General features: G+C 36.7%; 1 protein-coding gene across 5 annotated transcripts in view; it reads left to right on the top strand.

Annotated features, from left to right (window-relative positions):
* The window catches only part of ADAM23 (ADAM metallopeptidase domain 23), an 83,317-nt gene that overhangs the window by 32,625 nt on the left and 35,591 nt on the right, over positions 1-15,101 (top strand). For all 5 annotated transcript variants that reach the window (XM_074872964.1, XM_074872962.1, XM_074872961.1 and 2 more), the window contains exons 7-13: positions 926-998; positions 1,528-1,601; positions 2,519-2,584; positions 8,104-8,175; positions 11,270-11,436; positions 13,440-13,524; positions 14,276-14,366. In XM_074872964.1, coding sequence (XP_074729065.1) covers positions 926-998; positions 1,528-1,601; positions 2,519-2,584; positions 8,104-8,175; positions 11,270-11,436; positions 13,440-13,524; positions 14,276-14,366 — 628 coding nt within the window. The remainder of the gene's footprint in view (positions 1-925; positions 999-1,527; positions 1,602-2,518; positions 2,585-8,103; positions 8,176-11,269; positions 11,437-13,439; positions 13,525-14,275; positions 14,367-15,101) is intronic.

Raw genomic sequence — 15,101 nt, 5'->3', positions numbered from 1 at the left:
AGGATTGAAGTGGAATTCTAAGTAATAAGACAACAGATGAGATTAATATTTTTCTCAAAACTACTGAAGATCAAAATAACACAACTACAGAATGCTCATTTTTTTGGTTGTACTGTGTGAGGTAAATATCTTGAACACAGCCTTGAGCGTGTAGTTTATTCAGCTTGTTTAATCTTAACTGTAGCAGATAGTATATAAAATTCCACCCCCCCCCCCGCCCAACCCCGAACCAACCTAAGAGCAAAAATATGCAGTATTTTCCTTCAGTGTGTTATGTATTTCTTACGGAAGTTAAAGAACAGTAGCATCCTACCCTTTGAAAAGAATTGCTTGATTTGGCAGGTTCTGCAGAGGAGGTATTATGGAAGAAAAGATAGATGTTTGCTAGAGCTGATACCAAAATGCAATAATTTGGGGCATGACAGACTTCTAAAGAGAATATGCATTAAAAGTCTTCTCCATTTTAAGTGCTGTATACACCAATAAAACAGGGTGAAATAATCCTCTTAAAGATAGTGTATTGATTATTTTCTTGCATTTTGCTGCAATTAGAAAGGTATGATTTTGTCATAAATAGTAACAGTTGCTTTTCATCTGTGGGAGGAAGATTCAACTATATATATACTCTCTAACTTGATTTATTGGAATAAATGGTCTGTGTTCTCTAACACTAAGGCTTTTAAAGGACTTTTCTCAAGTAATCTCAAAGACATCTGTGATATTTTGGTTTTATAGGCCAGTAAACGTGTTGAAGCAGCGAGACTCCATGATTTGCTCAGGATTGCAAATAGATTGCTTCAGATTAGTACTATGCTAAATTGCATTTTATGGAAAAATAATAAAAGTGATACATACTGAAGGAAGTGCCTCACTTTTTGCTTGACATTATTAATTAGAAGAAAATGTGACATATTTTTCTTAACAGGAAAGTAAAAGCAGGCCACATATCATCCAAAGAACTTATGGAACACAAGCCTCCAAGCAGTTGCAGGACCTTGGTATGTTTTTTGCTTATGTTAGGAGTTTTTCAACATTGGAAATAATTGTATATATAATTTGAAAAATTTGAATATTAGGCTAACAGTCTATATAAAATAGCTGATTATTTAGAAAAACTTGAAAAATAGGTACTAACCTAACTTTTCACAATTATTGTAATGGAATTTAGAGTTGTTAAAAAGCAGCTGAAAGATTTCCATCCGTGAAGACCTGTATTTAGCTTTCTTCTGCAAATCATTTAATCAGTGATATTAATACTATTGAGGACACGAGATAGAAGAAAACATATATTCTAAGTCCAAGTTGCAATCTCTTTACCTCCCCTTGCATGCTTTAATTCTAACTTCAGATTTCTAAATGACTTGAGTTTTCATATGAGATATTTTACATTTGTGTATTTTAAAAAATGAACTTTTCAATATCAAAAGCTCTTCTAATTTTGGTGATCTTAATCTACTTTAGGCTTGGAAAGTGTACATAAGTAGTTTAAAATAATGCCATGAAATTCTTAAATTGTAATTTGTACAGAGACTGAATCTAGTTCTGAATGGCCCTTTCTGTCTGAACTACAGTGGCTGAGGAGAAAGAGAAGAAAGAGAGCAGTGAGTAGAAGTGTGACCCTGAGTTAAGACCATTCATAAAAACAAAACCATTAATTTCCACATTTTTTAATGTTGAGACAACATAAGCTTTAGAAAACAAGTATTTTGGTAGCTTAATATTGTCACATAATACAATTATCAAATGATAAAACAAGATGATTATTTTAAAAATATAGACTATTTGGAGAAAAGTGGATAATCTTTCTAAAGTGACACCAATACTATATATCAATTGAATGGAAGTTCAGTAGTGAAAATGAGTTTAGAATTTTAAGTTTTGAGTCTGCTTGAAAATAAAGAATAATTTTAAATGAATTCTTGCTACTTTGTAGATATCTGACTTTATTTTCATTTGGCTCATTAAGTAGCATGATTAAATTAAAAATCCAAATGAGGACACCCAGAACGGGGTTATTGAGAGAAGTGGACAGTCCTCATGATCTGCACGTGCATAGTTGTCAGTTAGGGGAATAATTCAGTTAAAGAAGATTAATCTATATTTAATCACTGAGTTGCACAATCCACAACGTATTTTTTGAGGGCGCATCTGTTTTTAGTAACTTCCTTCCTTATTAAATCTGTAATGAATAGTACAGTAGACCAAGAGATTTTAGTGTTTGAGATTTTTTTCCTTTGTGAAAATAACAGAGGGGGGAAGCAGTGGTGGCTTCTGTGCTGAACCAAAAAGAATAGACTCTAAACATCCTCAGTGATGTGACTCAGATTCTCAGCCAGTGTCTATCATAACTTACTAAGTTACTGGAGCTATGATTATTTACCATAGTTGAACGTCTGACCCAGTTTTTACAGGTTTACACTATGTAATATTTATGGGTAATCCTATTAAATCAGCTGCAGTTATTTTTGAAAATAACTACATTTTCATGATTTCTCAGAGAACTTCTTTAATCCATCAGGTATCTCGTGGTATCTTTGAAGAAATGAAATATCTGGAGCTCATGATAGTCAATGACCATAAAATGGTAAGTATATCAATTCAGTGGTAATCTTCCTTTTGATTATAATTTGTAGGTTGATGTACATTGCTGTGCTGCAGCAGGTACTTTTGGGTCAAATATTTCATTTATCAGCAGCTGTTATTACAGTATCAGCAGCTGTTACATAGTATTTGTATTGTAAGACACAGTATAGGCCATAATACTTAATAATGCTTAATGTTACCTAAGATTTTCTACAGCAATTATATATTCAAAATATGTCTGAAACACTTTGGTATCATATAGATAATTTAATATGCCCATAACCACCAAAGTAAAGCAACAAAACATTTATGTCCAGAACAAACACACTAAACATTCTAAAATTCCATCCTATCCTTAAAGTAATAAGGAAAGAGGTCGGAACTTGTTACTTTGAGTTTAGTTTTACTAGCTGAAGTTTTAATGCAGCAAAGCATATAGGCAAAGCTATCTGATTGTTCTTCCTGGCTCTTCCATACTTACAAAACAGGATTCATAATGAAGTGCAAGATAAGTTGTTTGTTTGACTCAGAAAGTGTTTGTCATTTGATTTTTAAAAAAAAAAAAAAAGCGCCCCCTTTTTTTTTCCTTTTTGTCTTGACTGGAAAAAATCAGACCAAGTGATACTTGTTATTTAAATGTTACTGCTTTCACTAATTATGCCAAGTAAGCCTATCAAAGTGTCCATGTGTTACCCTTGTGAAAAATCAGGAAAGAGGAGCCTGGGGAGTAATAAGTTTTATAAACTTAAACAACTGTTTTATAGACCCTTTTTGAAAAGCATCACAAATTTGAGTCCAATAGCTACGTTTTAAGTAGAGCATATCTGTTATGGAAAAATAGTGTAGGTTTACAAGTTTTCTAGTAATGAAGAATATACTGCAACCTACAGCAAGTTACTCTAAAAACAACTTGATTGTGCCTTGTTCTGAGCCCTTGTCTCAGCTTTCTCATCTGTTCATTGACTAAGAGGCAAATAAGGATCATCAGCTTTTAATATGACTGCTTCTGCGTGAGCAAGACTTTTTTAAAATCAAATTCTGTTGATAAAACAGTTTCTGCTTATTTTATGTGCAAAGAAAATAAACTTGTAAGTTTCTGTAAGAGCTCCTTCTCTCGCTCTACTGCATGTTTTCCCAATGCTTTATGTTGTTGGGGGCTCTTTTGTCAACATGGAAGGATGATTTTCAAGACCCAGAAATAGCAGATATCACAGAATCTTTCAGGTTGGAAAAGACCCTTGGGATTATCGAGTCCAACCATCAGCCCTACTCTACAAAGTTCTCCCCTACACCATATCCCCCAGCATCTCATCTAAACGACCCTTAAACACATCCAGGGATGGTGACTCCACCACCTCCCTGGGCAGCCTATTCCACTGTCTGACCACTCTTTCTGTGAAAAATTTTTTCCCAATGTCCAGTCTAAACCTCCCCTGTGGCAGTTTAAAGCCATTCCCTCTTGTTCTATCACTAATTACCTGTGAGAAGAGACCAGCACCAACCTCTCTACAATGTCCTTTCAGGTAGTTGTAGAGAGTGATGAGGTCTCCCCTTAGCCTTCTCTTCCTCAAACTGAACAGTCCCAGCTCCTTCAATCGCTCCTCATAAGATTTATTCTCCAGGTCCTTCACCAGCTTCGTTGCCCTCCTCTGCACTCGCTCCAGCACCTCAATCTCTCTCTCATATTGAGGTGCCCAAAACTGGACACAATACTCCAGGTGTGGCCTCACCAGTGCAGAGTGCAGGGGGACTGTCACCTCCCTACTTCTGCTGGTCACACTATTTCTAATACAAGCCAGGATGCTGTTGGCTTTCTTGGCCACCTGGGCACACTGTTGGCTCATGTTCAGCTGCTTGCCAATTAGAACCCCCAGGTCCTTTTCTTCCAGACAGCTCTCCAGCCACACCTCCCCAAGCCTGTAGCGATGCATGGGGTTGTTGTGGCCCAAGTGCAGGACCTGCCACTTGGCCTTGTTGAAGCTCATCCCGTTAACATTGGCCCACTGATCCAATCTGTCCAAGTCTCTCTGTAGAGCCTCCCTATCTTCATGCAGATCGACACTCCCGCTTAACTTGGTGTCATCTGTGAACTTACTGATGATACACTCTATGTCCTTATCAAGATCATCAATAAAGATGTTAAACAGAAATGGTCCCAGCCTCGAGCCCCCAGGAACACCACTTGTGACCGGCCGCCAGCTGGATTTAACTCCATTGACCACCACTCTTTGGGACCGTTCATCCAGCCAGTGCTTGATCCAGCAGACCGTATGCTCCTCCAGGCCATGAGCAGCCAGTTTTCTATGAGAATTCCATGGGGAACTGTGTCAAATGCTTTTCGAAAATCCAGGTAGACAATATCGACAGCCTTTCCCTCATCCAATAAGTTGGGTCATCCTGTCATAGAAGGAGATCAGGTTTGTCAGGCAGGACCTGCCTTTCATAAACCCATGCTGACTAGGCCTGATCCCCTGGTTGTCCATTATATGACTTGTAATGGCATTCAAGATGATCGGCTCCATGACCTTCCCTGGCACCGAGGTCAGACTGACAGGTTTATAGTTTCCCAGATCCTCCTTTCTGCCTCTCCTGTAGATGGGTGTTACATTTGCCACCCTCAAGTCCAATGGGACCTCCCCAGTTAGCCATGACTTCAGGTAAATCATGGAAGGCGGCTCAGCGAGCACATCTGCCAACTCTTTCAGCGCCCTTGGGTGTAACCCATCCAGTCCCACAGACTTGTGTGCATCCAAGTGGTGTAGCAGGTCTCTGACCACTTCCTCTTTAATTGTGATGACCTCATTCTGCTTCCCTTCCCCGTCTCCCAGCTCATGAGGCTGGGAATCAGCACAGGATGCAGTATTTTGTGTTTGTTTCAGTGCTGAATAGACAGATAGTACAACCTTCCGTAATCTGTTTAATAAATCATAGAAATAGTCTGGGCAAAAATAACCTATACTTAATCTGTGTCAATTCAGCAATGTGGGGGGAATTTGAATGGGTGGAAAGCGTAGAACAGAATTTTCTTCAACTGTTTTCACTTGTAAGCCACCTGGTAGGAAACTCAGTTCTAAGAGCACTCATGTGTTAGCTGTTTAGGGGTAGGGCACAGTAACTGAAGTTACAGACATTTTGTTGTCTTGTTTGAGGTTTGTGGTTGGTGTTCCTTATGAAGAGATAATATTTATATGTCTGTCTGTTTCCTCTGGCCTCTCGTATTACAGACATGCTTGAAGGACAACCATCTTGTTCACTACACTTGTTACAGACACTAACTGTTGTTTTCAAAGCCTTTCAAGGCTTTATTTGTTAGAAGTTTAGATTTTTTGCTTCAGAGTTGTCAGTGACTCAGAAGCAAATAATAATTATTTTCAAGGAGTAAAATGAACATACTTAAGGAAGTGTTCACAATTACAAGTTAAAAGCTGATCCAGGAACTCACTAAAGGTACTTTCAAGATTTTCTGCTTACCAGTAGAGGGCATATTTCTCTTGTATCAAGGTTCTATGTTGGAAGAAGTATCTTGAACCTCTTTGGCCACTGTGGTGTTAAGTCGTTAATACTGTGTATTTTCACAAAATTTTCCTTTCCTGTAACACTAAAGACACAGCTAAACGTATTTATTTAGGCTGTTATGTTACACTTTTTACTGACTTAGCATAGTTTCTGTTTTAGGAGCTGTGTTTAAACACATTATGGTGTACATTGCTGTTGATTTTGGTATTTAAATACTTTCACGAAAATGCAGAACGTTTTCCAAAGCATATTACTTATATCTTTCCACTTATAAGAAAGTTTGGGATTGGCTCAAAACAAACAAAAAAAGCCACCCTTCCCCCCTCCCCATTATTTCGTTCTAGTATCATGGTTAACTAGGGAGCAGAGTCTCATAATATGGATACTCTTCTCAGTGTACATACTAAGCACCTACTAGCACTGTAGCTGAAAGTGCTTTGTTTTGAGAATAGTTATAGGGGATGGGGGTCTCTGCAAACCTATGTTGCAGGATCTTTTGGTATTAAAACCTGCCGTGAATGTGCTGAAGCATTGTGGAACTTAACAGCGAATAACTGCTTATGTAAAAAATCTATCTTCCTGCAGTCAGATGAATGTGTGTCATCAACAAGTTTGATGAACTTTTTGTTATTTCTATGGCATTTTGTCCATATAAAACTAGATTGCTTGTGCAAAAATAACTGGAATTTAAAGGGATGGAAAATTTGTTATCTAATAATATGGTGTGGGTGGGTGTGTCACTCATCTGACTTTCAATTTGAGAAACAGATTATTTAATTTTAAAAGCATGTATGTCTGTCTTCCAGTTTTACATTCACCTTTGCACCAAGTATAATTCTTGAAAACAGGATTTGTCTGTTTTGTAATTCTACTTTGAGAAGGTAGTTATCATTTAACTTACTTGATGAGAGTAGCTACTCTGGCTCAGAGAAGAGTCATACCCTCTTGTTTCAACGCCTCTTTTTGGGTACTGTGTTTCGGAGTGGGAATAGCTGACACTTTCATGGAACTTGATAACATTTGCTTATGAAGTGTTGAGATTTGTTGCTTTTTAACCAGTAGTTGAAATTAGTAAGAGTTTTTTAATGAAGACTTCTTGCCTTCTTTGTTCTATGCAATTTTGTGTTCCTTTTCTGTGAAATCTTGAAGACTTATTTTTCCTGCCTGCAAATCATATTGAGCAATGCCATTTTGGTTTATAATTTTACAGGTTTTTTTGAAAGTCATGGATTCATGTTCAGATACCATAGCAGCACCTTTGGAAAATTTGACTTGGAACAGAGGGGACTTGTGGGCAGAATGAGGAAAGACATGAAATAATTTTAATCACATACATAGAAATTAGAAGGCAGAACTTATAATACAGCTCATCTAAGGCTATAGAAATGGAAAAAAATTGAAGTTGAAACTTAAGATATTCAGCTTAACTCTTTCCACATTCAAACTCATACTTACTTTTACTATGCACTCCCACTTCCTTTTTGCCTTTTGGTATAACTAATGCTACTTGTCATAAAAGTCTTGTACTATAGTAGAGAAAGAATGCTTTTGCAAAGAGCTGTACATGGGACAAGTGGTAAGTGCTTCCTCTTCATGTGTCATAATTATAATCATGGAATGTGGCTAGTATGGCCTGACATTTACCTCGTCAGGTTAAGCACGGTTTTAACAACCATGGGTACAACATTCTCTCAATTTTGAGCTCATGTTTATGTTCATGTTTACCTGTAATTTTGTATCGAACATTTGAACTCTGATTCTAACTAGGGTATTACTTGTGGCTAAATGCTCCTTTTATAGATGTGAGAGGCTGTCTAGCATACATGGCTCCCTTTATCTTCCAGGGATTCTTGAATGTGAGATATAGACTGTGATCTGAAAAGCTTTTTGAGTTTTCCCTCACACTTTCTTAAAATATTAATTTTCCTTTCTTGCTATAAAAATAAAGAATTAGTAATAAATATTTAAGTTCTCACTGTGTTCTACTTTTTCTTCTCCTTTTAGTTCAAAAAGCACCGTTCTTCAAATGCATACACAAACAATTTTGCAAAGTCTGTGGTAAACCTTGTAGATGCTGTAAGTATCAATGTTTCTTCTGAAAGCTGTATCACTGACTTTGTTAGTTTAGTACTGTATTTAAGAAGGTAACATTAGCAGATATCAGGATAAAAAAAAAGAGAAGCTATAAAAATTATATTTTAAAACTAATTTCCAGTTCCTCTGCAGAAGAATAGCCTGGGGTGAATGTGTAAGAAACCACCAAAATATCCTTGGCGTTTTTCTCAAAGCTTGCCACTGCCGGAGTTTGCTCTTGGCAGGGGGGGTTTCAAACTTGAAGGAGCTTTCAGTATCTTGTCACTGCTTAATAATGAGATTTAATCGAGTTTAGATTTGTGAAGCAAATCTAACCACAAGTGGTTGAATCTGCAAGTATAGTTCACAAAGGATACACATATCTATTGGAAGAAAAAGAGAGTGTGAATAAAAATTCTCCTTTATAAATCTATTTATAGCCTAAAACCAAACAAAATACCATTGTAGTACATTGTAAATGAGTGGCACCAACGCAGATACCATACTTGTATCTGTGACTAAATTTAGAACAATTTCACATAGAGCATATAAACTGAAAGTAAGATTTGTGGTAAATTTTTTTTTTTCTCTATTTGATATACATGTAGTGAGCACACACATTTCAGAGCTGTGTTTGTAGTGAAAATAGAATAGATTCTCTAGTAGTGATGAATACAAAGCTAGTAAAATTCTGACTCTTTAAGTCCCCTTTCCATGTGACATTATTAATACCAATAGAACTGTGTGATATGATTCAGTGCAAAACACTGTCAACAGTTCATTTAGTTTGGAGGAAGCAGTACAGTATTTGTTCTTAGTGTCTTGCATATAAAGTATTATGTATATTGAAAATTTAGGTGACTATATTTATAATACATGAAATACTGGAAGTGTTTTGGAATAATTTTGTGTAATGGTCTGAAAATGCCAGTAGTCTGAAGAAAAGTTACTGGAGCAGATAAAAATATAAATAATTGAAATAATATTTCTGCAATTTATATTGGATATTCCCAAAGAAAGGGTGGTATCTTCACTTCTTTCCCATCTGGTCATTATTTCTTTGTATTTCTTCTGCATCTTAACAAAAGTTGTTTATCTTTCCTTTCTGTGATGGTTTAGCCTCTGCCGGGGTCTGAGACCACGCGGCCGCTGCCCCTCCCCCACAAAGGGAGTGAAATACAAAGCCCCAAGACTGAAATAAGGAAAGGTTTAATACAACAGTGCAATAGCAACACAACCAACAACAGCAATAACAATAACAGTAATAGTGATAGCAATGAACAGAGCAAAATAGCTACCAAATACAGCAGTTTGAAGCACGATGTACAAAACCACGAGTGCACCGCGCTCCCGCCAGGAAAATGTGACCTGCCAGGATGTGACATCCGCATGGTATCTGAATAACCCGGCTAGAGCTCCCCCCCACTGCTGGGGAAACTTAACCCTATCCCGGTTAAACCAGGACACTTTCTCTGACTGTTCCTTCTGTTTTTCCATTTTTATTTGCTGTATGTCTGTATACAGAAACATTCAGCTTCTCTCTAGTGTAGAATTCAGTCCCCTCATAGAGATCTTGCAAAATGACATCTTAATGGCCTTTTCTTTAAAGGAAACATGAAAAGGAGAAGGAATTTCTGCCTTGTTATTCCTGTGTGTTCATAGAGTGGGCTGTATTTCTTACTAATATTGGGAAAACGATAATGGTTTTCAGAGGCTTCCAGGTTCTCTGCCCCCTCTTCCATTTTTTCCTTCCTTCCCATTTGCTTGAGGAAATACGGTTTTCCTCTCAGCAAACACAAGTAAAGTCTACATTGATCCACCCATATGTAATTTCTGGGGTTTAATTTTACTGATTTTTCTCATGTCATTAACCATTCTCTGTGTATGTCCTCAACCTGTCTCCCTCAGATTGAAGCATATTAATACTCTGTTTTTTCCTTTAAAGTTAGGGGACAAAATTGAGCTTAACTGATTGCTCTCTCTTGCTTGCTCTTATTTATTGCATTTTTTCCTAAACTGAATATTATACATTGACTTTTTTATAAGGATAATGCTGCCTTGGTACAAAACACTGGCATGCTAGTCAGTGCTAGCTTATTCCATATAAATATTTATCATAAATGCAGGAGGATATTTGCAATTCAAGTTGTGTATTGTAGGTATAATTTGGCAAAAAGATAATAATAAAGCATATATGTAATATGCCTCATGGAAGTGACCAAATAACTTGCCTTTTGTGTATTCTATGCATTAGGCAGCCAATATATTAATTATCCATTGCTTTAAGATCATAACTAAGTATGATTAGTTCTTAGTGTCCCATGTAAGACTTTTGATGGGCAGACTGTCTGTTGCGGATAAGGAATGCATCTTTTGTCAATCTGCAAGTTCTGAATTACCTTAGTTAATAAAATTTAGCATTTTATGATCTGAACCTAGAGAGCAGCAGTTTTATTTCAAAATCAATATCATGCACAAAGTTAAAATGGATATTTTAAAGCTGTTTTGTAATTATTATGGCCTGATTGTTTCCTTGTCTGTTGCTACAGTGACATTAAAATTAACAGAAAAACTAATATTCTTACTTAATTCTCTCACATTACTTGAGTAGCATTAAGTGATCATACTATAAATGAAAATCAGGCATTATGTGAATTAAATTTGGGATATATCGGAGAACTGAGAAATCATTTAATCTTGATTTAAGAATTGGCTTTGGCTGTTTCTTGTCTTTGAGATCTTTCTTTTCTTTTTCTTTGAGATCCCCTAGTGTACATTTCTTTTTTACATTTCTTCTTTGCTGATTTTTGTACTGATTTTCTGCAAACTCAGTGGTGAAATTATTTGACATGAGAATATTAAAGAAAAGGGAGTAGCTCAAAAAAAAGAGCGGCAAGTTTTTCTTGTCCTCTAAAACATACAATTTAAGTTGGTCAGAATATTAACTTCTAGGAAATCCAAGACACTACCAACTAACTGTTTCCCCATGTTTCCCTCCTGCTTTATCCCTCTTGTCCTTCCGCTTTACTCTTACTGGCTAACTGTGTATGTTTGACCCAGTGTTCTACTCCTGTGCCTGTCCTGTCTCTGCCCTCAGATATACAAGGAACAGCTGAACACCAGGGTGGTTCTTGTTGCTGTGGAAACTTGGACAGACAGAGATCGTATTCATATTCACCCTGACCCTCTGCAGATGCTTCACGATTTCTCCAAATATCGACAGCACTACATCAAACAGCATGCTGATGCTGTGCACCTGCTCTCGTATGTACCATTACACAATTGTTTAGACTATTACAGTTTTATATACTTTTCTGTCTACTGCTTTTGTCTTCCTGTCTCGTCTTGCTTGCTTACTTTTTTCCTTGGTAGTCACTAAATCAATCAACAGCTGTCTTCCTTAGGAAGCTTAATCTGTTTTTTAACACGTTAGTCTGTTTTTAATAGGTGTCGTATATACCATGGTCATGTTGATATATATCTATAATGAAATTTTAATGTCTTTGCAACCAACCTGGAGACAGTGTCACATATTTGAAGTGTCTTCTGATGAGCCCTTAAGGACACCTAGTTTTGCTAATCAGGTGTGTAATGTACTGCTTTCCCAGTAAAGAGCAGGAGAGGGCAGAGCTGACAGTATTATGTGTTGCCACAAGAGCATTCCAGTTACTACATTTATTCACCCATGTGGCTGCAGTGATGATTTGTTAATGGAAGGTCTCCTCGTTTAGAGCTGTAATGAATTGTTCTCTTGAGGCACAATACATCTTGAGAAGAAATTCACTTGCATCATTAGGCACAACCACCACCTTGGGCAACAGTGTATGTTTTACTTCATGGCATTCTAAGCAAAGAGAAGGAAGAGCGTGTTCCCCTGTGCAGTGTAAAGATCTTAAGCATTCTCCCAGCAGCATGACATACTATGAGGACGGAGTGACAAGTGTCTTCCATGTGATTCTCCTATCATTCATCTTCTGTGGAGGAAGATAAAAATAGGGGATGAAGAATTTCCTCCAGCCTCTGTTGTAGCTGTATTGCCTCAATACAGGCATTGCAACACAATGCTAATTGCATTTTTCATAACACATGTAAAGTTCTGCTGATGTGCACTCCTAATTACTTCTATGCATGTGTTATGTCACATGCTGGTGAGTCTGCCAGTGGGCAAACAGGATCTTGTCAGTAGTGCACAGTGAAAGGTACCAAATACAAACTGAAATACAGGAAATTCTATTTAAGCACAGGGAAAAAAACTTTTTCTGTGAAGGTGGTTAGATGCTGAAACAGGTTGCCCAGAGAGGCTGTGGAGTGTTCATGCTTGGAGATACTCAGAAGCCAATGGAATATGGCCCTCAGCAGCCTGCTCCAGCTGAGCCTTCTTGGAACAAGGGGGATTGAACTAGACTATTTCCAGAAGTGCCTGCCAACCTCAGCTCTTACTATGGTTCTGTCTATTGTAAAGCATCTAGCTTTAAGTATTTAGTATAGTTAAGCTGCAGTTTGAAAGTTCTGATCACTGTCAGAATATTCTGAAAAAAAAAAATATATACCTCTCTGGAGTATCCTGTCATTTCAAAAAACAAAAGGGACACTGATTTGCTGTTGTAAAAGGATTTCATTTTCAAAGATTAGGGGCATTTGCTATGCATGCTGAAGGCTGTGTAGATTTATTATTATGCCTGTGAAGTTAAAATAGGTATCATTCATAATCGTTTATAGGCATTTTATAGAATAATTCATATCTTCCAGATTACATTAACTTAACTAAGTTATTTGGGGCTCATTAATAGTAAATGAAATGAGGCAGGGTTAAAAAGCAGTATTAAATTACTTTCCCTTTAGGTATACTACTCAGTCTTTTCATTTGGAGTTGAAGCATAATTAAAAAAGATTCTCAACACTGATACACTTCAGTACAGAATTACTTCCTGACAGATTATAAATTGGCATATATTGTTATGTTTTTTAAAGGAAATGTTATCATTGTATTTTCTTAGGCAGCTGATACTCTAGCTTTCTCTGCTTGGTGTGTTTGTGGGTTGGGACTGATTCTGACTGTACAAGATAAAAATAGTATTTTTGCCTAAAGTTGTATCTAATCGACTCTTTTGATGTCAGTGTTCTGTTTGTAAACTTGCAGTTGCTTTTGATGCTAGATGAGGATTGATGTGCATGCAGTGTATCATAGTATGTGTGAAAGTGTCAGCTTTCAATAGATTCTTGGTGCCCAGTGTCAATGTGTTACATTTTCTTTCTTTCTTTGTAAGGAATGTGACATTTTATTACAAAAGGAGCAGCTTAAGTTACTTTGGAGGGGTTTGCTCTGTGACCAGAGGAGTAGGAGTGAATGAGGTAATTTTTTTTTTCACAACTAAAGTGAAATAAAGCAGAAACTATACATTATAACCTCAGAGTTCATATGTTTCAGTCTTCAGGGCTTTAAAGATAACTTACATATTAAAAAGTTAGGATTCTTGCAGCCAGCCTTCTTCTGTCATTGTGAAACTACTGCTCACTGTGCTTTTCTTTTTAAAAAGCATTCCTCCTGTCTGCATTATTCTCTTAATAAGATCTTAAATTGGCTTTTAGTATATTTGACAGAAACCTAGACCCAAAAATCTGACAGGAGTGTTTGAAATACATCACTGAACATCCTTTTGGGTCTTCTCACTGTAAGAGGCTCAATCTTCTGAGGTGCTGATGACAAGTAATTCTTACTGATCTTTAAGATTAAAACTAGAAAAATTTGGCCTCTGTGTATTGATTTTAAAATTATTTTTATTTTTCCTCAGTGCAGTGTTAAATTGATAATGAAAATCTCCTGTTTAAACATGGGTTAATCATACTATACAAAACTGTATTACATATATATCAAACAGACTCCTTTCTGTAGGTTAACCAGCAGACAGGGATTCCCTCAGGTTAAGAGAGGAAAATTTTTTCTGTTATTTACCTCATTGTGTTTATTTTCCTTATATGCACAAAGAATTGTGATTGGCTGTACAGAATTACTGACGTAGTAGGTATGTGGTAAGTCAGAATGAGACGATGTAGTGTTCATTACAATAACTTTATTTTTAATTGTGCTCCTCTTGAAATGCAGTATGCCCTCCCTTTGTCCATGGCACAGGAACTAGCACAAAGTCTTGCTCAGAACCTTGGAATACAATGGGAGCCAGCTGCTAGGAAACCGAGTACGTACATGGACATGGAGTCTTCTTTTGTCCTCCTTAGCTAAATATATAAACTCTTCTTTTGTAATATTTGAAACAAATACAAAACTTGCTCTAACTGTAGAACAAGAATTGCTGCTTTTGTAAATATATGCACCAAAATCTGAGTTTAACCTAAATGAGAACCACCGATTTTGCAATGATGTCAGCAATGTCCTGAGTCAGGAGCTTAGATTCATGACCAACATTCAAAGGTATAATGGTAAAAATACTATTAATTTAACTCAGAGCTCTTTATCTATCATAATGAAATCTGTAATTCCTATAGAACTATCACTGACTTCTTAAAGTACAAAAATACCTGATTTATAATTGAAGAAACAGCAAGAAGCTGTAACCTAGTCCAGAGTGACATTTGCTCAACTTGTTACCTTGCTGCTTCACAGCCAGAAAAGATCAGACTGTCGTGGCCTTAACACATGTAGAGTGTAGGTACAAAGGCTGCTGCAAAAGCCCTTTTTGGGGCTAAAGAAAATTGTTGGGTCTTTCCACTCACATCTCGTAAGCAATTTGGCTACCTTCTCTCTGTTTCTTCTTTAAAAATGTCAATGATAATACTGACTTCATTTTGGAATCACTTCAGAAATCTGTGAATTAGGAAACAATGTGGAAAAGTTTAGGGAATGTTGTTTTGTAAAGCACTGCCTTTGAATTGTGTAAACTTGCAAATTGCTAAAATATTTTCTATATTGTTTT

The sequence above is a fragment of the Strix uralensis genome, chromosome 6 (genome assembly GCF_047716275.1).
Source record: "Strix uralensis isolate ZFMK-TIS-50842 chromosome 6, bStrUra1, whole genome shotgun sequence".
In the NCBI taxonomy this organism is placed as follows: domain Eukaryota; kingdom Metazoa; phylum Chordata; class Aves; order Strigiformes; family Strigidae; genus Strix; species Strix uralensis.
This window is presented reverse-complemented; position numbering and strand designations above follow the sequence as displayed.